Source organism: Calidris pugnax, unplaced genomic scaffold (genome assembly GCF_001431845.1).
Source record: "Calidris pugnax isolate Ruff unplaced genomic scaffold, ASM143184v1 scaffold273, whole genome shotgun sequence".
Lineage (NCBI taxonomy): Eukaryota > Metazoa > Chordata > Aves > Charadriiformes > Scolopacidae > Calidris > Calidris pugnax.
In genome coordinates this window covers 2,854,311-2,880,701 of record NW_015094508.1, presented here as the reverse complement: position 1 = coordinate 2,880,701, position 26,391 = coordinate 2,854,311, and the positions used below count along the sequence as shown (strand labels likewise).

Below are 26,391 nucleotides of genomic sequence, written 5' to 3'. Positions count from 1 at the left end.
CGCGCTCCAGAAGATGGCGGCAGGCCCGCTGGCCTAGCTCTGCGGCCGGCCCAGGCAGGGGCGGGGGGATGGCAAAGACAGGAGCAGGGGGAACAAAACGGCGGTTTTCTTCATAGCGGCCCGCCCGGCGTACGCCTACACAAACGGGAGCTGCTGCGGAGGATCCCGAGGGGTGCACGGAGGCGACTCGGACGGCGGCCACCGGAACGGGGATGCTGAAGGAAAGCGCGTCCCCTTCCGTGTGGCGCTTTACGGCAGGCTGCTTCGGCACTGTCGCGCAGGAGTGGCGCGGCCGACCAATGGGAAGCCGCGCCCGCCGGAAGGGGCCGCAAAGCGCGGGCGAGGGCGGCACGTGTGAGGCGAGTGGCAGGGCCGGCGGTGAGTAGTGGCGGTGGCGGGGGGGTTTTCACGGAGCACCCCCACCTCCCGGCCCTTCGCGCCCGCATGCGGCCTCTCGGGCGCTGTCGCTTTGCCGGGTGTGGGGATCCCTGGGGAGCGGGGCCGGGGCCGCGGCCTCCCAGGCCCGCTGATCCGCAGGCTTGCCTAGCTGAGCCTCCGTGCCGGCCGGCCTGTGGACGATCTGTTGTGGTCCACCTGGGGATGGGCGACCGCCGCTGAGAAGGGTTTGACTCCGCCAAGCCCGTTAACCTATGTTCAGGGAAGTACAGGCTCTCTTTTCCTCACGGTGTTCCGGTAATGCTGTGTCTTCCTCCCTTTGCAGTGTTGCCGCAATGGAAGCCAAGGGTAAGAAGAAGTTTGCTGGGAAGAGTGGAAAAGCACCTCGTGGGAAAGTGCAACATGGGAAAAGGAAATTTAAAAAAGGTAATAGAGCAAAGGCTCCTTAATAGGAATTCTGGCTGAGAGATTATGGTTGTGCATAAGAGTTCATTTTTTATCTTGGTAAGTTTATGCCGTGAAATTGCAAGCTTTGTAGACAGGTGAAGACCAGTGGATGTTGTCTACATGGACTACAGTCAGGCTTTGGACAGTGTCTCCTATGTGATCCTTGAAGGGTGCTGATGAATAACGGGCTGGCTGAGCAGATGGTGAGATAGACTGAAAACTGGCTGAATGGCTGGGCCCAGAGAGTGGTGATCAGTGGCAAAAACTTGGAGGCTGGTAACAAGTAGCGTGTCCCAGGAGTCAATACTGGCTGTAGTCGTGTTCAGCAGTTTCACTGATGATCTGCATGTTGTGGCAGAGCATGCCCTTGGCAAGTTTGCTGACACAATTGGGAGGAGTGGTTGATACACCAGAGGCTGTGCAGCCCTTCAGAGGGACCTTGACAGGCTGCAGAAATGGGCTGACAAGGGACCTCGTGAAGTTCAACAACAAGTGCAAAGTGCTGCAGCTGATGGAGAGAACAACTCCATGCACTAGTACATGCTGGGGGAGAGCAGCTTTGCAGAAAAGGTCAGAAACAGCTGAGAAACATAAGCCAGCAATGTACCCTTGTGGCAAAGGTGGCTGTTTGAATGCTGACCTGTGTTAGCAGGAATGCTCTCAACAGGCTGAGGGAGGTCATCCTTTCCCTTTTCTCAGCACTGATGAGGCCCTACCTAGGGTGCTCTGTCCAGGTCTGGGCTCCTCAGTACAAGCGAGACACGGATGTACTACAGAGGTCCCAGAAAAGGGCCATGAGTGTGATAAAGGGTCTGGAGTATCTCCTCCATGAGAAAAGGCTGAGAGAGCTAGGACAGTTCAGCATGATGAAGAGAAGGCTCAGGGGGGATCTTGTCAATATATACAAATGCATGACAGAGGCAGGCTCTTTTCAGTGGTGCCAGTGCCAGGAACAGAGGCGGTGGGCACAAAATGAAACACAGGAGGTTCCCTGTAAGTATCAGGAAAGCCTTCTTTATTGTGAGGGTGACTGAGCAGGGGCCCAGGTTGTCCAGGGAGATGTTGGGCTCTCCAACCTTGGAGATAGTCAGAAGCCACCCGAACATGTTCCTGGGCAACCAGCTTTGGGTCTTCCTGCGTGAGCAGGAACAGAGGACCAGATGACATCCAGATGTCCCTTCGAACCTCGATCATTCTGTAATTCTATCTTGCATTCAAAACTGTAGTAACTGTATGATCAAATAAAGCATTTCAGCTTCACTTTTTCCAGGTTAAATCGATTGCATAGCAAGCCCTTCAGCTCTATTTGATTGACCTAAAATACTCTTTTAATTAAAAATTTGAAGTTGATAACTTTTTGATTCTAGACTTTTATTTCCCACATTAAGAAGTTTATTTGAGAGTTGAAACTCGAGTCTGTGAAGAGCTGTGGGTTAGGATTAAGAAAATACCTGTTAGTGTTTGCTGTCTTCTTATGATGTCAAAACAGCTCAGACCATACTGTGAAGAGATAATTTGGAGACTAGTGACTTTGATGTCACTGGTAGTAAAATTCTTAATTTAGAGTAACCATTTTTACAGCTGGGCCATTACACTATTGCCCAGAAAATTAAGGCTCCATAGGGAAAACTGGGACACCCTGGAACTGCAATAAAAACACTGGCTTTGAGAAGTGTGTAAGAGTTATTGTTATATATATAGTTGTTATTACAAAGTAGTTTAATTATTGTTACAGTAATAATTTGTTATTTGAAACAACATTAGCTCTAGGGTAACATTTTAATTTCTGTTTTGTTGGTTAATAGATTCGGGTCCACCGAAGAAACTTCTTAACAAAGGAGATGAGGAGGGAAAGCCTAAATCCATTTCCAAGAAATTTGTGAAAGGACAGTTAAGACCTGGAAAAGGGAGTGTCAAACAATTCAAGAATAAACAGCAACCAGAAAAGTTTGCGAAGAAGAGGAAGCTTCAGGATGGTGAAGAGGGAGGTGAGCAGCTTTTTAAACCTGCATATCAATGGGAACTAGGATTTGGGAACATTGTTCATCTAGGTCTTCGTCTTTCCCTCTAACTTGTTATCGCCTTTCCAGATTGGCTGAATGACTCCAAGTTTGCTTCATGTTTAATCTTTGTGTGGAAAAATTTATTTCACCCAAGTCCAAATTTATGAGAATCAACAGTTACAAATTTTCTTGGAAGTCAAAAGTGAAGATGCAGTAGGAAATTTAAATAATTGATCTGCTATCATAAAGCTATGAGTATTTTAATGACAGGATTAAGTGGCTAGTTTGAAACTGGCTGTTTTCAGACAAATTTGGAAAATACAGTTTCTCCTAGACAGTTTTGGAAGTTTAATTCTTTGTTCTAAAAGTACTAGCTTTAACATTTGGAACACATAAATTAATGAAACAAAGTTGATTATCCTTTATATAATTTTTGTCTGTGGCCCTAACTACCTTTTCTTTTTGAGCAACCAGAAAAGTTTGCGAAGAAGAGGAAGCTTCAGGATGGTGAAGAGGGAGGTGAGCAGCTTTTTAAACCTGCATATCAATGGGAACTAGGATTTGGGAACATTGTTCATCTAGGTCTTCGTCTTTCCCTCTAACTTGTTATCGCCTTTCCAGATTGGCTGAATGACTCCAAGTTTGCTTCATGTTTAATCTTTGTGTGGAAAAATTTATTTCACCCAAGTCCAAATTTATGAGAATCAACAGTTACAAATTTTCTTGGAAGTCAAAAGTGAAGATGCAGTAGGAAATTTAAATAATTGATCTGCTATCATAAAGCTATGAGTATTTTAATGACAGGATTAAGTGGCTAGTTTGAAACTGGCTGTTTTCAGACAAATTTGGAAAATACAGTTTCTCCTAGACAGTTTTGGAAGTTTAATTCTTTGTTCTAAAAGTACTAGCTTTAACATTTGGAACACATAAATTAATGAAACAAAGTTGATTATCCTTTATATAATTTTTGTCTGTGGCCCTAACTACCTTTTCTTTTTGAAAAAAAAAAAGCCCAAAAAAACCCCCAAACCCAACAACAACAAAAACCACCCAAACAAAAAAAAAAGTCCTAACAAGTCATCATCTGTGTTAGCACTGCTTTTTACATTTTATGCCTTATCATAGAATGAATGTTTAGAGTTGAAAGGGACTTCCAAATGGAAGGATTGTCTAGTTCCTACCCCTCAGCCATGGTTTTATCACTGTTTAAATGGATTTCTTTTTTAACTTCATTTCTGGTACATGAGAGCATCATGTTCCTTCCTATGCTATGAGCAAAGCTCTGCTGTGACAATTAAACAGCGCTGTAGAATGGGAAGTGGAATCTTACATATGGGAATCTGAAGTTCTGCAAAAAAATGTTAGTTGTTGGAAGGACAGTAGGAGGTGTTGAGTATTTTATTGTTGCTCTTGCTGCATGTTTGTAGAATGGCTTCGCATGGAATATACACTAGGTGTCTGGAAACTTCATAGCAACAGAATATTCATGTTAAGCTGCTTTAAATATAGAAATATATAAAATGTATTTGTTTTTGTCTTCAGGATCAGATTCTAAGAAGCCGAAGTGGGATGACTTCAAAAAGAAAAGAAAGGAGTTAAAGCAAACTAGACAACACAATGATAAAAGTAATTACGACATAATTGTAAAATCAAAGCAAATATGGGAAACTGTGAGAAGGTAATAATGATGATTTTTTTTTTTCTTTCATTCAGTTGGCTTTTAGTCATAACTTGCAAGAAGACTCTGTTTTTCCTCTTTTAACTTGATAAAACTATTTCCACAGTGAAACTCCATGGGTGAATAACATTACATGCAATTCTTTAGATGGTTCAAGCAGCGTGTGGTGATCCATGGTGGTAGAAATGTCTGAATTGAGCTCAGTTGTGTTTTAGGCTGAAATTTGTGAGTAAATGCTTAGGGAGTTGTCTTACCTTTAGAATCCTGAAGCACAGAGCATGTACTAATTCAGCCTGATCTTGCAGTGGGATCACTGCATGAGTTTTTTTGTGGAGGTTTGTATACTCTTTCTAGAAACGTATGATTCTAGAACTGGGGCCCCACATCAGAAGGAGAAGTTAATTTTACTTGGTCTAAGTGTCTGTGCTTTGGCTGTTAGATGCTTACAGATCTTTACATCTGTAAACAACTCGCTGCAGATTTGAGTTTGCTTCTTTTAATAGTACTGTTACTCAGAAAATAAATCTGAAGTGTGGAAATACGGTTTCGTTTCTAGGAACTGAAACTGCTTAATTGCATCTACATAGAGGTTTAATGAATGACAATGTAAATTTGGATTAGCAGGAGCTAACTTAATTTTATTTTGTACTGTCTTGCTGCTTCATTTGTAGATATAAGTGAAACATACTACAAAAAATTTCTTCCTCAGTTCAGATTGTTTTACTTTTTTTTGTTTGTAGGAAGAAATGCACTAAGGAGACACGAGAAAAGCTAATGAATGAACTACAGAAGCTTCTTCATGGAAAAATTAAAAGTGTAAGAAAAACTAATGCCATAGCACACAATTTCACAAAAGCTTCTTTAAAAAATGATGCAATATAAATGAACTTTTAATAATATAGTCCTAACCTGTTCTTCTAAAACCTACAGGGAATTTAAGCTGTAAGTAAAAAAGAACTAAAATGCGCTTGAGAGACTGCATTTGGCACCTGAATTCCAGGACAGTAGTCCTGGAATGCTTTGTCTATCAGTTGGCTATTATGAGGCTGTCTGTTTTGCTAAGCAGCTTCAGTCCAGTGAAATTCTGCGTTAACTGAAGTTCAAAAACAGCCATTCCCAGAGTTTTTATTAATTACAATTGTTGCTTTACAGCTTTGTTTTAGAGAAGTTAATGTCCTGATACTTAACTATGCTGAACAGTCTTGATGCTTAGTTCTTGAAATGTATAAAATCGCAGTGAAATACGTGTTGGATTTTAAAGTGATGGTATTCCATGCCGAAGTGGAACTGTGTTGTCACACTCACTCTGAAATTACAAAGAACATAAGAGAAAACAAGATAGCATTTCCTGGTTCTCTTCCAGTATTAAAACTGTGATGCATGTCCTGAATTGTCAACAATTGCAAGCATTGTCTATAATTTTGTTCAATAGAGTACTTATAAAGCAGTAAAAAACCTTAAAGCTTAATTTGTTAAAACAGGTAACTACTTTCATAGTTGGCATTACGTGCTACATGTGATATAAAAACTGTACCAGAGAGCAAGTACATTAAAATATATTTGATGCATAATGCTATTTGAACAGCCTAGGATAATGAAATGTCTTTGTCCTGTAGCTGGCATTTGCACATGATTCAACTCGAGTGATCCAATGCTTTATTCAGTATGGTAGTGAGAAGCAAAGGCAAGAGACATTTGAAGAATTGAAAGGTACTTCCTTACCATTTACATTTTACCTATATGCTTCTGTATTGTTATTAGGATACATTAAACCAAGCCATATTATTTTCCTCTTGAGTATTTTTAACTTTCTGTTGAAATGATGCATCTTTCTTAGTGAGCTCTTAAGACTTTATTTAAATAATGACTTTTTGGTAGATTTGATGTGAAAAATCAAACCAGCTGAATATTTTTTCCCTTCTTCTAGATAGCCTAGTAGAATTGAGCAAGTCAAAATATTCCAGAAATATTGTGAAGAAGTTTCTTATGTATGGGTGAGTATGAAGTGCATTTACTTAGCTGTGTTGCATTGTTTCATTGCCAGTATGAATACAGCTCTTAATCTATAGTGCATCAATCGTGAGTAAAAAAATATGTCCCTGGAAACATATTTGTAATACTGACGAGATAGGAGAGTGTCTGGTATTGCTAACAGCAGTTTTCCTTTTGTAAAAAGTGAAGCTAAAGCTGTACACATCAAGGAAAACAAATGCTAAAAAACCCCTCAAATATATGCTCCAAAAAAATTGCTTTTTAACATTTTCTCGGTGTAGTGCTTTGGGAGAGTATCCTTTATTCTGTAGAATGTATCCACTGGATTCTTTTCTTTCCCTCAAAAGGCACTATTGATTTCTCCAGGTTCCTGCTTTCTTTCCGTATTTCCATGTAAATGCTGTAAGGCTGATCCAGATTTCCTGGTTTCTGTGCTAAAACTTACCTCCTAAATGTGCTTCCGAAAATAAAACTATTGGTAGGTCATCTTATCCCTAAAGTTTTAACTCTTGCTACCCGTCTTCCCCTGTGAAACAGGACAAAGCCACAAGTTGCAGAAATAATAAAAAGCTTCAAAGGCCATGTGAAAAAAATGCTCCGTCATGCTGAAGCATCTGCTGTAGTGGAATATGCATATAATGACAAAGCCATTCTGGAGCAGAGGAACATGCTGACAGAAGAACTATATGGGAACACTTTCCAGGTTTACAAGGTGATGTTTCAATACTTTCTATCTAAGGTGTTTCAGCATCCAAGGTATTGTGTTAATAATACCTTGCCTATGTTACCTACTATTTCTTTTGATTAAATTCCTTTCTGTCAGCTGTCCAAACTTAGTCTAGTTTAGCATGTTTAAATGTTACAATTACTTGCACGTTTCTGTGCTAGATTAAATTGTTCTGATTTTTCAGTTTGAACTATGTAAAATATATTATATTCATGTATGAGCTTGCTCTGCTTACCACAAACAGTCTACTATCATATGGTTGCAGTTACCATAGTGTCTAGAATGAAGTGGTCATCCTAGCTGAGATAAGATACAGGCTTTGTTCCACATTAATGCTCTAGGTGGCTTTTGGGTCAAAACTACCTTAGGCCTTATGAGACCTGAGTGTGGGCACGATGTGCCTGTTTCTGTTTACAGTATGCCATTTAGGCTTAGTTTTTGGCTTTGTTTTCTTTTCCCATGGACACTATAGGACCTGAGTCCAAACTCTCTTGAAACCATTTAGATGTAGATTCTCATCAGGCAGTGGGAACCTTTTTAAAAAGTACAACCTCCCTTCTTTTGGCTTCTGTTTCTCCTTCTTTCTTGGTGATTTGGAAAGTTGGTTTCCATTTGAGGCACAAATAGTTTTAAGTTTTGTTTTTCTACAAAGTACAAAACTGTTCTACGCAATTATTAACTACACTAGAGTGTCTTTTGCACCCTGGTGTAAAATATAGCACATCTTTCTTTACCCAAGATTTCTGTTAAAATTGTATAAGAAATTAACAGCTCACTTCTGAACTGTATTGCTGTTTTTTCTTTATGGGTTATTATAAGTTTTAGTATAGCATTTTGCAGCACTGTAATAGAAAGGCATGTTTGCTGTGTTTGTGGGCTGTAATTTGTACTGGGTGTAAAACATCGCGTGAAATCAAGTGCAGTGCTAGCTTCCATCGTTCTGGCGTTCTTGGCATGAATCCTTCAAGTAGTCTTACACTGTGATGCCAACCTGAGACTCAACAGTATGTGGGCTTAGAAGACATTATGTTGTAATCCTTTACAAGACATGGAGTTTCTTGGAGTTTTGAAATGTCTGGTGGTTCACTTTTCTCCCTCCTGCCTCCAACTCTCCACCCACTTCCCCACCCAGCAAGGATGGTTAGAAATACATTTATTCTAATTTTCTATCTAGTCAGACTGCTCTTCTAATAACAGATTCTTTTACAAGAGCTACCAGTGTAATTGTTTAGACGAGATACCAGCAAGTATTTCTTTATCTTAGGTATATGGTATATATTCCTCCTCTCTGCTGTTCTTCAACTGAAATTTCCTGGGCCTTGATTAACTTCTCAGTTCATTGACTTGTTGCTGTGTTTCCCCCTGACATGCATACTGTAGTGCAGGTTTTCTTCTTAGCTCAGGAATCCCTTAATACGATGCCAATTTTGTGTATTTTACCTCATATCTGACAGTCTCATGAAGAGCTGACCGTACTTGACAAAAAGCAGTTCAAACCACAAAAGTAGCTTTTGTTTACTAGTAATGAATATTCAGTTTGTAGAAACTTATGTATACAGTTTCTGACATACTCAAAGTAGACAAGTTTTTTATTTTAAAACTTGTAAAAACTGTTAGTTTTGCAGAAAATTCATTTTGTTTGTGATATTGTTCATGAATTTTGATTGAAAAGGGATTAAAGAGTATAATTTTCTATTAATTCTGAATACTTACTGGAATGACGAAACCTCTGTGCATTTGTTTCAGACACCAGTTGTCCCAACGCTGGATAAAGTGTTAGAAGCTCAACCTGAAAAGCGAGAGGCCATCTTGGATGAAATGAAACAGATTCTTACACCAATGGCACAAAAGTAAGGACAAACATTGATTTTTAAGGTGTGACAATCTATCATGAACCTTTTTTCTGTCATACAAACAGACAGTGATACTGATACTCTTTTAAGCTATAACTTTGATGTGTTGTGTAGTAACTACGGTTTTGTCTGAAGTGTCTTAGTGAATATCTTATCTTAGTTTTGAACTCCACTTCTATAAACTGAAGTGTCCCCTGCTATAAACTAAAGTGGTCCCAGTCAAATAATTGGTAGAAATACCACAGTCTGGTGTATCTCCATAACACATTATTGAATAAGCTTCTCGAGTGGTATATAGGAAAAAATATTTTGCTAGGTTTTAGAATTTGTAAGTTTTGGTAAAATTTTCCACATACTGTAAACGCTAAACATCTAATCCAGAACGACTATGTTTTTTCTGCCACACTGTCTAAATTTTTTTTTTTTTAAAACTAGAATTGAAATATTGCTAGCTTATGTTAAAACCATTGCTTGTGGGACAATTTTGCTTATTTTCCTCTTCCCAAATACAGAGAGGCCGTGATAAAGCACTCACTTGTACATAAAGTATTTTTGGACTTTTTCACTCACGCTCTTCCAAAACAAAGATCCGTAAGTATGTTTTTGGTTTTTTTCAGTGGAATGTTTTTAATCTTGTCTTGAAAGTGTTGTAAGGTAACTAGACAAAAATACACATCTTACGTATATAGTTTTACACATCTGGCAATTCTAGGTAGATTGTTGAGGAATAGTGTTGAATGGACATTTACAGTCACAGTGAACTTTCACATTAAAGCAGTAGTGTTTGTGTTTTTTGAATTAAAAAAAAAAAAACAACAAACAATCGACAACCTAATGGAACGATTTTGATGTTTTCTCTCTCCATGCTGAATGGCCCCGATAGCTGGAGAGTAATTAAAGCCAGGGACGCTGCTTCCACTAGTTTTAGCTTAGTTTAGTTTCCTATGCACTTCCAGCCTTTGTGTCCAAAAAAAATCTTGACCAAAATACAGTCAGATTGGGTCTGTCTGACAGCAGCCAAAACTTTTCTGCCTTCTCCCGAAGCAAGCATTGGCTTGTATCACTATGTCTGTATTAAATTCCAGTTTTAGTATTACCCCAGCCATTCTTGCAAAAACTGGGCCTAAATCCATCTACATGATGTGATATTGTATAAGATGGTATCCTGCTTGGCTTCACCTGTCTTCAAGCTCTGTCCATCAGCATCACTCTGGATCTGCAGTTCAGCACCACCTCACTCCAGGCCACGTGGAGCCTTCCAGACTTGCTGTCTTTTACCTTCTGCTGGACTGGACTCCTGAGCTCTTCTTCAGTACTATTAACAAACCCAAAGCTAAGGGTAGTAAGGTGGACTATTCGTTCCCTGTTCTGGGTCCAGGTCTTACCTAATTAAAGGTTCCTGTGCATGGTTCTGTGCTTTGTCAGAGAATGCATCTGGATTCACAGTGTTGTGTGAATTGGGGGACTAAAAGCATATCTCTTCCTCCTTGCTTGGCTTTTTGTGCAGACATAGTAGCATATGGATATTCTCTTTGGGGTTTGGAAACCCCTTCTGTAAATCCATTTCTGCCTGTGCATACAGCTAGTGACACCAGTCGTATTGTGACAGAGCAGTTTCTAAATAAATGGTAAAATGCTTGGAACCTTTGACGAGGGAGCAAGAAGGTGGTAGGGATAGAAAGGGAGATAGGTTGGACCTTCATGTCAAAGAAATTTATCTGATAATAACAGAAACAGTATCTAGAAATCTGGGAGGGGTTTGTTTGGTTTGGTTTTTCTTTTTTGACTGATGGTGTTATTTGTCAGATAGTCTTCATATGAAAGGAATGAGGTTCTGAAGCCAACTTCTGACTGAATCTTACGCCTGATTTATTACATCACCTAGTGCTTAAATGATCTTTTTCTTCTTCTTGCTTTCTGGGTTATACCCTGTATGTGTAAAAAATTGCATCACCTTCAAAGATTTTCTTCCTAAATGAATGGTTGTCTCTGCTAATTGTGGTCTCAGTTCGGAGCACCCTTCTTTCAATTGTCTGTAATAGGACAACTGACAAGCTTCAAAACAGGTCGAATTTCATAGGATGAATATGATGAACGTATGAATAGTTTTGAAGGGAGAAAGCTTATGTCATATACGGTCCTTTGAAGTCTTTTTGAGGCCGTTTTTCGTACGTCAGGGCAATAAGAGTGGTTCTGTAGAGCCAGTGATGCTGTCTGTGGAGTTGTGGGTGTACAAAAAAAAATCCTTTTATGCCTTTGCCCACCCACCTTGAGATTCCTCAGGCCTTTTCTTTCGCCTTCTTATTTTGTCATGTTTTGTTCCCCAGGAAATGATAGAAGCTATCAGAGAGGCTGTCATCTACCTGGCACACACTCACGATGGAGCCCGAGTAGCGATGCACTGCTTATGGCATGGTACTCCCAAGGTATCGTTTGGTTTCTGTGCACCCAGTCCTCTTTAATAGTAGTCTAGTCTCAGGCTGTGAATATGAGTTCTTACATGGGTCCTCCTGCCAGCATGCATTTTGATGCAGTTAAGTATTTGAGAACAAGGTTAAAAAGTGACCCCACGTCACCAATTTGCAAATATAAGGAGTAATTTTTTGTGAATCAAATGCTTTCATTAGAACTTTTATAGTGGGAGCGCCTGCTTTTATTTTTAGCAGAGTTCTTGGAAATGACTTGTGAAGATTATCAATTTTAAGATTATTGGCCATTCATTCATCCTGTAGATTTCTTAGTGCAGGTGAAATTATCAGCAGGGAGAGGACAGTAAAGAAGTCATAATGTGGAGTGATGGTTGACTTTGAAATGCCAAGACTTAGAAAATGTTATAGGAACTGTGGCTTAGTTTCTTCTGCTGATACAGTATCCTAAAATACTTTAGGTGTAATGTACACCACCATCGCTTGGAAATACTGTAACGCCTCCTATTATAAAAAAAACCACAAACAAACCCAGAAAACTTAAGAAAATAGTCTGCTTGTTAAAGACCCTAGAAAAAAATATTAATTTGCTGGGACCTAGGGCTAGTAATGCATCTAAAGAAGACTGAGCAATGATTTCAAGAGCCAAAAGTACAAACACTGTTGAAACTTTCCGCCAAAAAAATCTTGCTAGTAGAGGCGTTTTGCAACAGGCTAGAGTCCTTGCGTCTTTAAAGTTTCAGGTCCTGTTGAATATTTCTTTCCAAATGACCAGTTCAAGTGCATTCGTTTTTTGTAAGTAATAAGATACAGGTGAACATACGTAGTGATCTGTTTTTTGGTGGTTTTGGGGTTTTTTTTTTTTCAAGTTTATTTTGGCATCTCTGGTTCATGTGCTGGACTTGAAAATATATCACAAACCTCCTTGGGATCAAGTCTTTCACAGTTCAGGTTTAAGTTTTCACACTGCTTCCGGGTGTTGACTAATAGTACACATGTAAAACTTTACTAAGCAAATTGAGGTTATCTTTTAAAGGTGTAAATAACAATTTAGTTATTCAGAATCACTGGCATTATTGGCTCATTCGGGTTTCTTGTTTCCTTTTGGATAGGACAGAAAAGTCATCGTGAAAACTATGAAGACATATATTGAAAAAATAGCAACGGTGAGTGTTCATTTACCATTTATTTCATAGTCTCTGAATCAAGTGATTTGATAGAAGCTAATCTGAGTGTGCTTTGGTACTGGAAACAACTATGAGATCTTAATAAAACTAGGTTTAAGATTGTGGTGATTACTAGATAACATGAGATATATTGAACTTTGTGGAATATTTAGAGTTATGTTGAGAAGCTTCATTATGGGCACTACATCTAGTACTATCCTTTAAAATAGCTGAGTTAATTAAAAGTCCTACTTTTTTTTCTATGTCTTTTCTTTTTTTGAGCCCAACTTTATATTGCATCTTCATATGGCTCGGCTTGTTGGTCAATTCTCCTTGGTTGGGAGTAAAATAACACGTATACAGAAGAGGCACAAAAATTAAGATGTGTTGGGGATGTCACTGAAAAGGCCATTTGAATGTGCATATTTCTTATAAGATGCTCAAGAACTTTTTAAGTCAGGAAGCTTCAAAATGAGTTAATGCTGAAATGGCATACCGTGGGAAAAACCTGTACTTAATTTTTTTCTGAGTAACTTGTATGTTTGGAGACTGCAGCACCAGCAGAGTAGCAGTTGCACCAGGATAGTGTAGTGCTGGGCAAAACTGCAACTGTGGAGAAAAGCCTTTTAAACTTCTTCCTTTCCTGGTTACTGTATTGTTCTGTTTACTAGTAGTTGATATGGTCTCAATCAGTGGTCTCTGAACTTTTTTCATCGCGTGATCGTGAGCATGCATCCCCATTATATGTCTATTTATGTATAAATTATGTGCATCTACTGTTGTATACATTATAAACCACACAGAAATAGAATTTTTAAAGGGATGAGATAAATTTATGTACATCTTTAATGTACATTTATTTCACTGAATTTCACTGAATTTTCTAGAGTTGGAAGGGACCATAGAGATCATCTAGTCCAACTCCCCTGCTGAAGCAGGATTGCCTAGAGCTAGAGCATGTTACTCAGGACTGCATCCAGGCGGGTTTTGAAAATCTCCAAGGAAGGGGACTCCACACCCTCCCTGGGCAGCCTGTTCCAGGGCTCTGTCACCCTCACCGTGAAAAAGTTTCTCCTCATATTTGAGTGGAACCTCTTATGCTCCAACTTGTGCCTGTTGCCCCTCGTCCTCTCACTGGGAACCACTGAAAAGAGTCTGGCTCCCTCCTCCTTCAACCCTCCCTTGAGATACTTGTAGGCGTTGATAAGGTCTCCCCTCAGCCTTCTCTTCTCCAGACTAAAGAGTCCCAGCTCTCTCAGTCTCTCCTCATAAGGGAGATGCTCCAATCCTTGAATCATCTTTGTTGCCCTTCACTGGACTCTTTCTAGTAGTTCCCTGTCCCTCTTGAACTGGGGAGCCCAGAACTGGACGCAGTATTCCAGTTGTGGCCTCACCAGTGCAGAGTAGAGGGGGAGAATGACTTCCCTTGACCTGCTGGCTACACTCTTCCCTATACAACCCAAGATACCATTGGCCTTCCTGGCCGCAAGAGCACACTGTTTACTCATTGCCATTTTACTGTCCACCAGGACCCCTAGATCTTTCTCTTCAGTAGTTGCCTCTAGCGGGTCCACCCCTAACCTGTATTGGTGCCTGACATTCTTCTTCCCCAGGTGCAGGACCCTACACTTTTCCCTGTTGAACCTCATGAGGTTCTTCTTTGCCCAGCCCTCCAGCCTGTCCAAGTCTCGCTGGATGGCAGCACAGCCCTCCGGGGTGTCAGCCACTCCTCCCAGTTTGGTATCATCAGCAAACTTGCTGAGGATACACTCTGTCCCCTCGTCCAGGTCACTGATGAATATATTAAACAGCACGGGTCCAAGTATTGACCCCTGGGGGACTCCACTGGTTACAGGCTTCCAACTTGAACCTGCTCCATTAATCATTACCCTTTGAGTCCTGTCGCACAGCCAGTTCTCAATCCACCTCACTGTCCCCTCATCCAGCCCATACTACCTCAGTTTCCCAATGAGGATGTTATGGGAGACAGTGTCAAAAGCCTTGCTGAAGTCAAGGTAGATGACATCTGCTGCCCTCCCCTCATCCAACCAACCGGTTATGGCATCATAGAAGGCTATCAGATTGGTCATACATGATTTACCCTTGGTAAACCCGTGTTGCCCACTTCCAATAACCCCCCACTCTTCAACTTGTTTGGAGATGACATCTAGAATGAGTCTCTCCATTACCTTCCCAGGGACAGAAGTGAGACTAACTGGTCTGTAGTTCCCAGGGTCCTCCTCCTTGCCCTTTTTGAAGACTGGAGTGATGTTGGCCTTCCTCCAGTCCTCAGGCACCTCTCCTGTTCTCCACAACTTCTCAAAGATGATAGAGAGTGGCCCAGCGATAACGTCTGCCAATGGTACAAAAAATAGTTTCTTCCTGCACCACAGTGGATAGTCTTGTGCATCCCACTTTCAGTGTCACTGGTCTAAGAAGTGTTTTTTGCCATAATTTTCTAGTACCACAATAAAAGAGTTGTTAAAAATATTTAAAAAATAGTTTAATATATATGTTATATAGAAATATGAGACAGTGGGTACATAATAGCTAAAACAACACTGGAGCACTGAAGGTCTGGATTCAGTTTGATGTAGAGTCTTATGGACATACAAGTGAATTGGATTGTGCGCTTTTGAGTATGCTAGAGACTTGCTTTCCAACAATGCAGTAGAGACTGTATGGCTCATGGCGGAGACATGATCTCCAAAAATAATAGTATGTGATTTATCTCAGTTTTAAGCAAATCAACCGTAGAAATAAAGTCTGCATGTAATGTTCCTGCAAAGCAAATCCTATGGTTTCACATAATAATTGAACAATAGGATTAGCTTAATAGCTTGGATGTGATAAAGCAGTGTATCAATTTACAATGGCAGATCAACTTAATCTACCTTTGTTCTTAACAACATGCTTCTCTTAACAATCTGCTTTCAGAAGGAGCCTAAATGTTTGGCTTATCTCATTCTATGACAGTAGACAGAATTTGCTGTGGTTCATACTGTGTCATGTTTGAGACAAACTCAGAAATGTTGATTCTAAGTCAGTATATTGACTGCATGTGGTGTCTGATGTCTCGTCTTTGCAGGGTGAATTTTCTCATCTGGTCTTGCTTGCAGCATTTGATTGCATTGATGACACTAAACTTGTGAAACAGTTAATTATATCTGTAAGTAATCGAATTTTTCCTATAATAGTGTACTGCTGGTAGTGTGTTTGTCAGTGTAGAGGATGATGAGAGTAGGAATCCATCCCCTTTTTTCAGACCATTTAATTCCTTTCCACCTTTTCTGTTTCATTATATTTGTGTATCATGATTGTTTTTTTTTTTCATAGAAGACCTCTGCACTTTTCTATGTTCTCTTTAGATATTTATTTGAATTAATTTTTAAGCTAGATTCAGTGCTTGCTGCAAATTGCCCTTTTTGTACATGTTCATTCTGGCTAGTGGATGACTGGAATCTCTTTAACGTCAAGTTCTTTGTCAAAGATGTTTGAGCTCTGCTGGTATTTCAAGCGATTAAATTGGTGAAAAACTTCAGAATGAGGATGTCACCTTATCTGTTTCACAAGCAAACTTCAACAATGTCTTTATTGTGCAAATTTATTATTGTAAAAAAGGTTCTTTAGCACATTCAGCTATTTTCTTTTGCAGAAGTAGCATCTTGGAAAGTGATACTTCAAGATTAACTAAAGTAAACTTTCAGGAACGTAGCAACACGCCTGACTATAGTATACTGTGACTTCAAACAGGAAGAAATACTTGGAGACTTTTGTTTGGATGCTGAAACCATTAATTTGCATTAATTCTCAAAACTTGACATTTACTATGTTGGTAGTTAAATGACAGCTAATATTCTGGATAAAATTCATGTAATACCTTTATATTGCTTCCAAAATGGATGAAGATAAAAGTCTGAAGCATGGGAGGACTCTAGCTGTTTTGCTTCACCTGCATGAAATTGCAGAATGAACAGTAAGGATACTATGATCTAGTCTACGTGGAATGTCCCATTTCCCCACTTTGCTTCCAAAAATTATTTAATGGGGTTTCATGAAGTGGTTATACTTAAGGTTATTTTTACATGTGAATTTTGTCACTTCTAAGATGTTTTAATATGTAAATTACCAGGAATTTTATGTTTTCACACTGATAAAAGAGACTTCTCATGGACTGTCGTTGCTGTTCAGGAATTTACATGCACTCCCCTGAAAGTTAGCATGGTGTCATTGATTACTCTTAGGTGATGTGGTAGGTCATCCTTTGTATGTCTGCTCTGCTAAGGTTATGACTTCTACTGAGATAGTATGTCACACGCCGTACAAATGCAAGGATATGTGTTGTCCTTTGTACTTGAATGTATCAGTGAGAAAAAATCCTGTCCTCTTGTAGTATTTTCTAATCAGTGTCACTGACACATCTGATGAAAGCATTTTAAACTCTTTTTTTAATTTCTTTTACTTCTCCCAACTTTTATTCTGATTACAGGGTTTTTTTTTATTTAATTTCACCAGCAGATATAAATTTTATTCATAGTATGTAGTTTTCCTTTCCTAAAATTTGCATTTGAAAGGTAATCAGTAATTACTGATGGCTTAAAACTATTATTTCATTAATGTTTTGTTGTTGTTTGTTTCTTTTACAGGAAATAAATGCTTCTTTGCCCAATATAATAAACAACAAATATGGAAAGAAGGTCTTGTTGTACTTGCTAAGTCCAAGAGACCCTGCACATTTTGTTCCAGAAATCATCACACTTCTGCAACAGGGAGATGGAAATGCCTATAGGTAACTCAGATAGGAAGGTTGTTTTCCCCTGAGTTCATGCAACTTTCTGTCATGATAGATAATATATTATGAAGAAAAGCTGAAATTAAATCAAAGTAATGTAAATATATATAAATCATATATAAGTATTATTACATATGTTCATCTGTAGTCCTTATTATTGCATCTTTGGGTTAATGGTCGTGTGTAAGGATTGGTGACCAGCAATTAATGGTCATGTGTTATGATTGGTGATCAACAGTTAATCCCCTTTGTAAGTGGCAAGAATTGTGATGTGTTCTTTGTTTAAACTCGTATATCAAATTTGGCGTAGCAGAAAATTTTTAAATTGCATTACTGGTGTTTTGAATTGCATAAAAGTATGTCTCAGAATCTAGCAATAAAAATGGAAATTGTTAGTTTGAATTCAGTCTCTGGTACTGACATTGATGCTTACAAGCTTTTGAAGAAGGAGCAGTTTTAGATGATTAGCGAACTGTTTAAGAAACACATCTCAGTAATTGAGATAACAGAATGAATACAAAATAAACAGAGGCTAAATCATTGTTAAGAAACTGATGTTTGCTGGCAGTCAGCTTTAAGCACTATACACTTCCTCACTCGGTGTGTTCTTAAAATGTGTGTGCAACGTGAGTTTAATTGTATGTGAAACAGAACGAAGAATAATGCATTATTTTGATCTTCCAATAAGTTATAGCTGCATCAGTAAGTTACAGTTGTCTGTTCTGAATTTCTTGTTGATGTGCATATAGAGCAAGTCTTCTACAGTAACGTGCTGTCTCTTTCATCAGTAAGAAGAATACCGAGCTTCGCCGCCGTGAACTCCTGGAAGCCATTTCCTCACCTTTGCTAGAATATTTGCAAGAACACACCCAAGAAGTAGTTGTAGACAAAGCTACCTTTGTCTTGGTTGCTGACATCTTAAGAACAGCTCTTGGTGACATCCAGCCTGCGCTAGATGCAATTGCTAATTTAGCAGCAGAAGAGCTGGTTCCAGGCGGCCGTGATGGGCAGGTAATGTAGCAGAGGACAAGGTGCTGAGACCTTGCAAAGCATTTACTTATTTTGTATTACTAAATTGAAGTCTGCTCAGTTTTCCCTTTACGTCAGACATTAACGTACTGCCTCGATAGCACTCATACATTAGACCTGTTCTCGTGTGTCCTGACATTTTCCTTTCATTGTTTATTATTGTTGCATTTGGAGTAATGAAGGCTTGATTCAGCATTTTGTTTGAGTTGTATGGGAAGGTACTTCTTGATCTCGAATCTTCAGAACTGCTTTGAAGACTTTGCTGGGGGGTAGTTGACAGTCATGTTGCAGACTCTCTTAGAATGTTATCGCTATGCACTCAAGCAGTTAGTAAATTTTTATAGTTCATGTTACTGTTTATACTGAGAATAATAGGGTCTTTTAGCTTTCAGGTATGCATATCTCCATGCAGGGAAAAAGCTCTTAGATAACAGCTGTTTGTTTTTACAGTAATAGCTGTTTGTCTTTACATTATGACCTTCTCTTCAAAGTGTGCCCCTCCCCTGTTTTTTGAGTTAAGCTCAGTCAGATGTGCCTGTAGACTAGAAAATGCAAAATGTTGTGTACACTATATTTAAGATAGATGCCTTCCAGATTTCTGTGGTTGTGCTGAATTTGGTCTGCCTTTCCCTTTCTTTAGGATGGGTATTTTATAGAATTTTATGAGAAGTACTCAAGTTTTCTGTGAACCATACTGTAGTGAATTTTCAAGTCTGTGAAAAATGTAGGAAGTCTGGAAGTTCTTGTAGAGGCAGCCAGACCAAGATATTCTGCTTAGTAAGCATGAAGGCCTTGGGGACGGATGGATGAAATATTGATTGGTATGGTTTATATTACTGAAAGTCAGATGGTGCGAAGGTGGCAAAAAATAAACTGGTCGGTTTGATGCAGGTATCTAAATACTTATCTAAACTTGTTGATATTTGCATAGGTGGTGACTAAATGGATCAGTGTGATGTGGTGTCCAAGGGCAGAAAGGATAACTCAAGAAGGAATATTTATGGGCAGAAACGTAACTGCATTTTGAAACGTCATCATTAAATAATTTTGTTTTGTTTTGTTTTTTCCCCTTAAAGCTTCACATTGCAGAGCATCCAGCAGGCCATCTAGTTTTGAAATGGTTAATAGAGCAAGATGAAAAAATGAGAGAGAGTGGAAAAGAAGGTATGTTGGAAATTCAGCTTTATTTGATCAAATTATGACTTCAGAGTAATTGGTTCTCCGACCTAAAATAAGATTGCTGCATTTGTTTCTTTGAATATACTGATATACAGAAAATTTAACATATCATCTTAGATTATTGTTTCTATCTTTTTTGTTGCTGTGAGTTGTTGTATGAACAGAATGCCAAAGATACGCTTTTTCTGCAAAACAAGAGCTGATCTGTTTTGTTTCTCAGGGGTTTACTGTATATGTGGGACGGGGTTCATTTCTGTGCTTAAAATGTCTTGATAGCTTTGCTGAATTACATAGCAATTTAAAGGATAATAAATGAAAAGGTAAAGTCTTTCTAACAGAAAGACTTGTTTCATTAGTGCTTGTAAGCCAAACTCTGATCTTTACTGTGTTCATTAGTGCTGCTGGGTTAATGCTTTATAACTGTTATTACAATAATTCATGCACAAAAATAGGACATTTTGCTATTTTATATCCCAGAAGGCAGAGATTGGGCACAGATGTTCTCATCTTAATTTAGCTTTTCAACTTATTTTATTACATAACTGTAAAATCTTGTTGTGTGAATCACCATATCCTAATAGAGATTACTTTTTCTCATACAAAAACCTCAAAAAATGAAAGGAGCTGGGGGTGGCATAGTATAATCTGGAGGGAATTTATCTGTCTGTAGGAGGCCTTTTTCTTTGTAGAAATACCAGACCTTGTTGAAGTTGCAGTTGTTTTTTTTTTAATTTATTTTCTTCTTAATACATTCGGATATCCACTGTTTCCTTGACAAATAAGAGTTAGTTTGGCTTTATTAAATGTTTCTGAAAGGAGGCTGTTTTGCCATTTCTCAAGGGAATGATTAAAAATGTGCAATGGGGAAGTTTTATATGAGTGTCTTTGAGACGCTAGCCTGAGATGGTGATAGTTATCTGGATTAATTTCTGCTGATGTTGTGCAAATCACATTATGAACACAAGCTGTTCTCTTTGGTTTCTTTGTTTTCCTCTGAAGAGTGCACCATTCAGAATTGTTGCTCTGAGTTAATGGAATTTACATTAAAAAACAACTACATTATTATCACATAGGGAACAAGTTGAGTAAAAACTGACCTGTTATTCAGATGGAATTCTGATCTAAACTGACAGTGAAAAATAGCTTTGGAGTTCGGAGGTTGGAGTTTGTTTGGATTAGGGTTTTTGGGATTAGATTCTGGGTTGCTTACTGGTAAATTTGCTGAACGTGGAAGTTGTAAGAGCAGTTTTCCTGAAGTTCAGTTCTTCAAATTTAGCTGGGACAAATTTAGCCTAGGTTCTTTCTTTTGCATATGCCATGGTGTAATCACTCTGCAAGTCACCTTAAGCTTTCAAAGGTAATGAAGAACTAGAGCCCTGTAGCATCAGTACAGCTGAAAGACTCCTCGTGGTTTTCATGCACCAATTAAGGGATTAGCTCTGAAGTTGTAAGTAACTTCGTCCGTGCAAATTCTGTTTCTTCAGTTGTAGTCAGATGTTTAAAACACTTTTCAGCAGAAGTGTGTATGTTTTAGTACATTCATGTAATTATCTTGTGTTGGTTCTTACCAAGTTCTTTCTTTGAAATGGATGCCTTCTTTAAGACATGAACAGATTTTGACGCCCTTTTAAAAAAGGAGCAGCAAGTTTGCCTGCTTTATACTAGTAAACGGTCACACAGTGCTGCTGTTGCCTAACTAATTTTAAGCAATATGTGGAAGCAGTCAGACATCTGTAAAGGTATTCATTGCATAGAATAGTCAATTATTTTGTGAGAGCAAAACTTTGTGAATATTTGGTGGCTAACAACTATTTGATTAAATCTCAACTGCAGAAAACTTTTAACAGGCTTTTTTGTATAAAGATACTGTTGAATGTTTTTCTTCTCCCTACCCCTTTCCTGCATTTTACAGTTTGCTTTGGAAGAACATTGGTGGAACGAGTTGGTATTGAGAATCTGAAGACCTGGGCAGAAGTAAATCGAGGTGCCATTATTCTTTGTTGGTATGTAAGGCACATGGCTATTTCTCATTAGGTTCAGTAATTTATTGAACAGCTAAGAAAACATCAGTCGAAATTTCTATCAGCAAAATGCCATTTTCTGCTTAGTATGTACTGTCTTTCATGCCACTGGTAAGTCTGCGATGGAAGAGGGTACTGGAAAAATTCAAACCAGTGTTTTCATAGGTTGTTTCTCGAGCTTAGGCTTTTGCAGTGCTAGAAAGTAGCTCAATGCTGGAAAATCTTAAGATTAAAAATCAAATTTATATTTGACATTGTGTCGACCATGTCTTGTTTTACAAGCACAAAATTCTCAAAAGAGATCTCCACAAATAACTACATTAAAATAATTAACTCTGAAATACCTGTGACTGGTGGCGGCACACAAGAACCCAGATATTGGGGTTTTTTTGTAGCTTACTGCTTTTTGTTGCTGCCTTAATTATGGAGCTTAAGGATGTCTCATACTAAAATAGAAAAGTATTTGCAATAGACCATACTAAATAAGAGACCATGCAAAGGCTTATGATGAGCCAACTGGCTCGCAACTTTGAAGCCGTGAACTGTGCAACTAGTGAGAACAAAAAGACCCCACAGGAATCAGACTACTTTGTAACTACCTGTCAGTGTCAGGTGACAGGAACCCAAGTTTTTATATTCAGCCCGCAGTGTGTGGTCTGTGTTCTGGAATTGCTGCGTCAGCATTGCACTCCTGGCTCCTCATAAAGACTTGCATGGAGCCAAAATAAGCAAATAATTTAAACAACATGATTCTGAAAAGTAAAAGCCTCTTCTCCCTTCTTTCCGCCCTGCTTCTCCATCTTCTAAGGTTACTCCTTGCTGTTTGCATTCCATCTCTGCTTTTTATGACATTTAGAGTGACATTCTTGCTCTTTTGCAAAGTGAATCAAAAGCTGTTTTTGCTAATAAGAGTTCTAATCTGAGTTTAATTCTAACTTTGTTTAGTCATTGTCATTCAGAGCACTAGTGAGAAGAATGGGTAGTAGAAGAAAAATTGCAATCCATTACAAAAAACTGTTTGTGCAACATCATAATAGTCATATGGAACTGGCTGTTAAGATTGTTCTGCTGCTAAAATGATAGCACTTTCTTTGCTTCTCATAACAAGCCTTCAGAATTCAATAAATGCTTCTAGTGCCTTTAAGTTATCTGATCCTGTGCACAGATGTTCAGTAGAGATTTGTTACAAAGGCTTGTTCATTGACAGTATATTAATGCTTGGACTTTTTTCCATAACTCAAGCCTGAGATTCATTTAACATGTGGTGTTGCTGGTTTATGTACTATGCTATTTGGAGTGTCCAGATTAAGTTGCAAAATAAATCAGCGTGGACTTTTTTCCATGTAAAAGACTTTCATAATGGTTTGGCTATCACTGTGACAGCAGCTCCGTAGTAGGTTTTGAAGACTTACAGGAAAAACAGGAAACTAGTAATTGCTTGTTAGTAAAAACAAGCACTGGAGCACTCTTTGAGGAATGTCAGTCTTGTCTCCCAGATTCAGTTGAATGTTTTTCATCAATACTGAAACTCATCAACAGGAAAGAGAGATAAAAGTATGGAGAGGAGTATGTGTTTGTTTGCCGTAATTTTGTTTTTAGGGTTTTTTTAAAGTTTAATTAAATCTGAATCCTTAGTAGTTTGAACTTCTCTTGATGACTCTTTAGTCATGACGCCCTTTTGTTTAGGCAGCTGAGAACACACAGAATATAACCAGCTGCTTTTGTTCCATTTCATGTGACACCTGCTTACCTCAGTAGCACATAGTAATTAATCTCATCTTTGTTTAACTGCGTGCATTGAAGTCGAAAGGTTACCTAAATCATACAGTAATGATAAATTTAATTTAGTCTGGTATAGATAATAATTGCAATATTTTTTACATAAAATAACTTGAAAAAAATATTCATATACTTCTTTTGTCTTAAAGGAGCTCAGATCCCTCAGACAGAGGTATTTTTCAGATGCTACCAGTTCTCACTGAATTTATGATTGATTTTATATTATTGTTGGCTTTTGGAAGCCATGCGTCACTTACATGGCAGATCTGAAACTCAGAATTACCCAGTCAGTCCATTTGAAGATTTTTTTGCTTTCTAGTAATTTAACCTTGTTTGCCAGTTATGAGCAGTTTTTTAGTTTAATGCTGGATTTTTTAGTTATCTGGTATCCTCTGCACCCTCTGCTTTCATTACCCTACTTGCTTTTAATTTGATTTTTATAAAAAGACTGCGGCCTTGCTATGACCTAGTACAATTGTGAAGAGTCCTAAGGTAATGACAGGGCTCTTTGCAGACATTAGAAGCCAGCTTAGTGTAAATAAAGCGTTTTAAGTACTTGAATGTCATCGATGCTGTTCTATTTATGTTTCTGCATCTGACTCATCCATGGTATTTTTTATTTTTTTTTAAACTGTCAAAGATGTGTTACATCAGGGTAGAAAATGGATAAAAACATACTTCACCAAATGACTTATGACTGCCATATGTCATTTCTGTAACCTGTAAAGTTTTATTTTATATCAACAAAATACATAGGTGACTGCTTACCAGATCTTAGAAGAACTTTCAAAGTAATAATTTAAAAAAACTACCACAGTTCAAACCTATGTTGGTCTTTTGGCTGTATTATCAGACATGTAGATACTCTGTAGTAAGAACATAGGGTCTCAAAGTACCTGTGAATACTGAGAATTTGAAAGCAGTTTTACATGCATAGCAGTTGGCAGATGAAATTCGCTTTTAGAAATAAATAAAATGCAGCCCAGAGGGGCTTCTTGTCCCTGGTGGTGAACCATGTGAATCTCTCCATGTTAAATACCAATGTGTTCAGCACATCCTTTGTTAGTACTCTTGACTTTTTTGCTGTTTTCAGGGGTACACGACTCACAGAAAAGCTGAAAAAGTGTCATCCCTCACCTTTGTTAATTCTGTTTTAAAGAAGGCTTCTTGATTAAACAGCGATGTCTTAGCTGAAAGTGTAACAGAAATTGCTGCTAGAAGTATGTTGGTCATAATCATAGAAATCTCAGAAGAAAGTAGGTGAAAATAGTGGTGTTGTCAGACAGATGGGCATCCCATGTTTTAATGCATCCATTTGCCATCTTGCATGGGATTTGGAGTCCTAAGGAGACAAATTTAAATCTCACCATAAGCTACATTAATTCCTTCTTCTGTCTTACTCAGTTCAGCTTGCTATGTCTAATTGTTGTTTTAAAAGTAAACAAGAAACAACCTTTTAGGAAGCTGCAAATTTGGAAGCCGTTTGGAACAACTCAAGACTTATAGATGACATACAGCATCATGCAGCCTGCTTGGTACCAGTACATGGGTGTTAAAATTTGTTTCTAGTCTTAGTTTCTTATGCCAGTGCCGCTTGTAATTCTCTTCTGAATTGCATAGATTGGCTTGTAGAAGACATGAAGTTTTTTAGGCAGTCTTCACTCATCCGTTTGGAGTAGCAAATTAGGTGTGCCATTACGCCTAGTGCTTTTGTGTTATAATGCAAGAACATTTCACTATTACCCAAAGGATGGGGAGGAGAACAATCACTGCCTAGGTTGATCTGGACAGTGCAGAAGCTTTTTCTTCCTGGTAGTATTTTACAGCTTATGATGAATTAATTGCCTTGTTTCTGGGGAAGAAAAGTTATCTGGGAAAGCTGTTCGGTTTTCCAAAAGTAATATCTAAAAAATAACAGAGCTAGTAAGTCTCTGTAATCCATGGTAAACGAAGCATAGAAGCACAGTAGTGAAAGTACTTCACGTGCATTAGAGGTACTTAACTGCATCCAGTTTTAGGACCCCCATTACAAGAAAGGTATTGACAACTGGAGCGAGTTCAATGGAGGGTCACCTGCATAGCCATGGGCTGGATCCCGTGCTGTGGGACTGGGGCTGGTTCAGCTGGGAGAGGGGGTGGCTTTAGAGGCACTCAACATCACTGCTGGCACCAGAGAGGATGGAGGAGCACTGAGCTGCTCACAGCAGTGCCTGTGCAGTGGGAGGCCGAGAGGCAGCAGCACCAGCTGAAACATGAGAGGTTCAGTCTGGAGGTAAGGAGAAGCCTTTGGCCCATGAGGACAGCCCAGCAGTAGGGACAGGGCCTAGGGAGGTTGGTCTGTCTCCTGCATTCTGGGATTTCAAGCCTGGACTGGGTGAAGAAGCCCTGAGCAGTCTGGTCTGACCCGGTGTTTGAACCTGCTTTGAATAGGGATCTGCAGTTCCTTCAGGTCTGATTTATCATCTGTTGGTGGTGTTCTTGCTTGGTGTTTCATGCTGTCTGGAAAGTTTTATGTCTGTTTCTAATGGGAGGTGAAAAGGACAGCATATATTCTTCCTAAATAGTTATTCTTTCCTTACATGGACAGCTGCTTTTCCTATGACCTACTTGCTGACCTCTTAAGTCCTTGTTTTTTTTTTCCTGTTTCTTGTAGCCTTCTCCGGAGCACCGATCAAAAAGTGGCAAATACAGTCAAAAAAGGACTGAAAAAGCTTGTCCCAAAGTTAAAGCTGAATAAAAATGTAAAAGGAATAGAAGCATTACTGGAGAAATTGACTTCCTAGTGTAAATGAAGCTAAAAAGACAATTTACATCAATGCAACCAAGAGAGTTGGTAAGATTTTATACCGTGGTTGTTTTAAGCAGCAGCATATAGTTTGTAAATTAAATAATTTCTAAAACAA

The 26,391-nt window shown here is 38.7% G+C and overlaps 1 protein-coding gene across 1 annotated transcript; it reads left to right on the top strand.

Annotated features, from left to right (window-relative positions):
* The first annotated feature begins 316 nt into the window (after positions 1-316).
* On the top strand, positions 317-26,391 carry PUM3 (pumilio RNA binding family member 3). The gene is made up of 18 exons (XM_014965131.1): positions 317-378; positions 722-822; positions 2,649-2,831; positions 4,389-4,524; positions 5,265-5,340; positions 6,141-6,234; positions 6,452-6,518; positions 7,054-7,228; positions 8,990-9,093; positions 9,609-9,687; positions 11,424-11,522; positions 12,635-12,688; positions 15,777-15,857; positions 17,335-17,477; positions 18,269-18,491; positions 19,586-19,673; positions 21,601-21,691; positions 26,142-26,391. Exons 2-18 carry the CDS (start codon positions 732-734, stop codon positions 26,269-26,271), a joined length of 1,914 nt encoding a protein of 637 aa, XP_014820617.1. The 5' UTR covers positions 317-378; positions 722-731; the 3' UTR covers positions 26,272-26,391.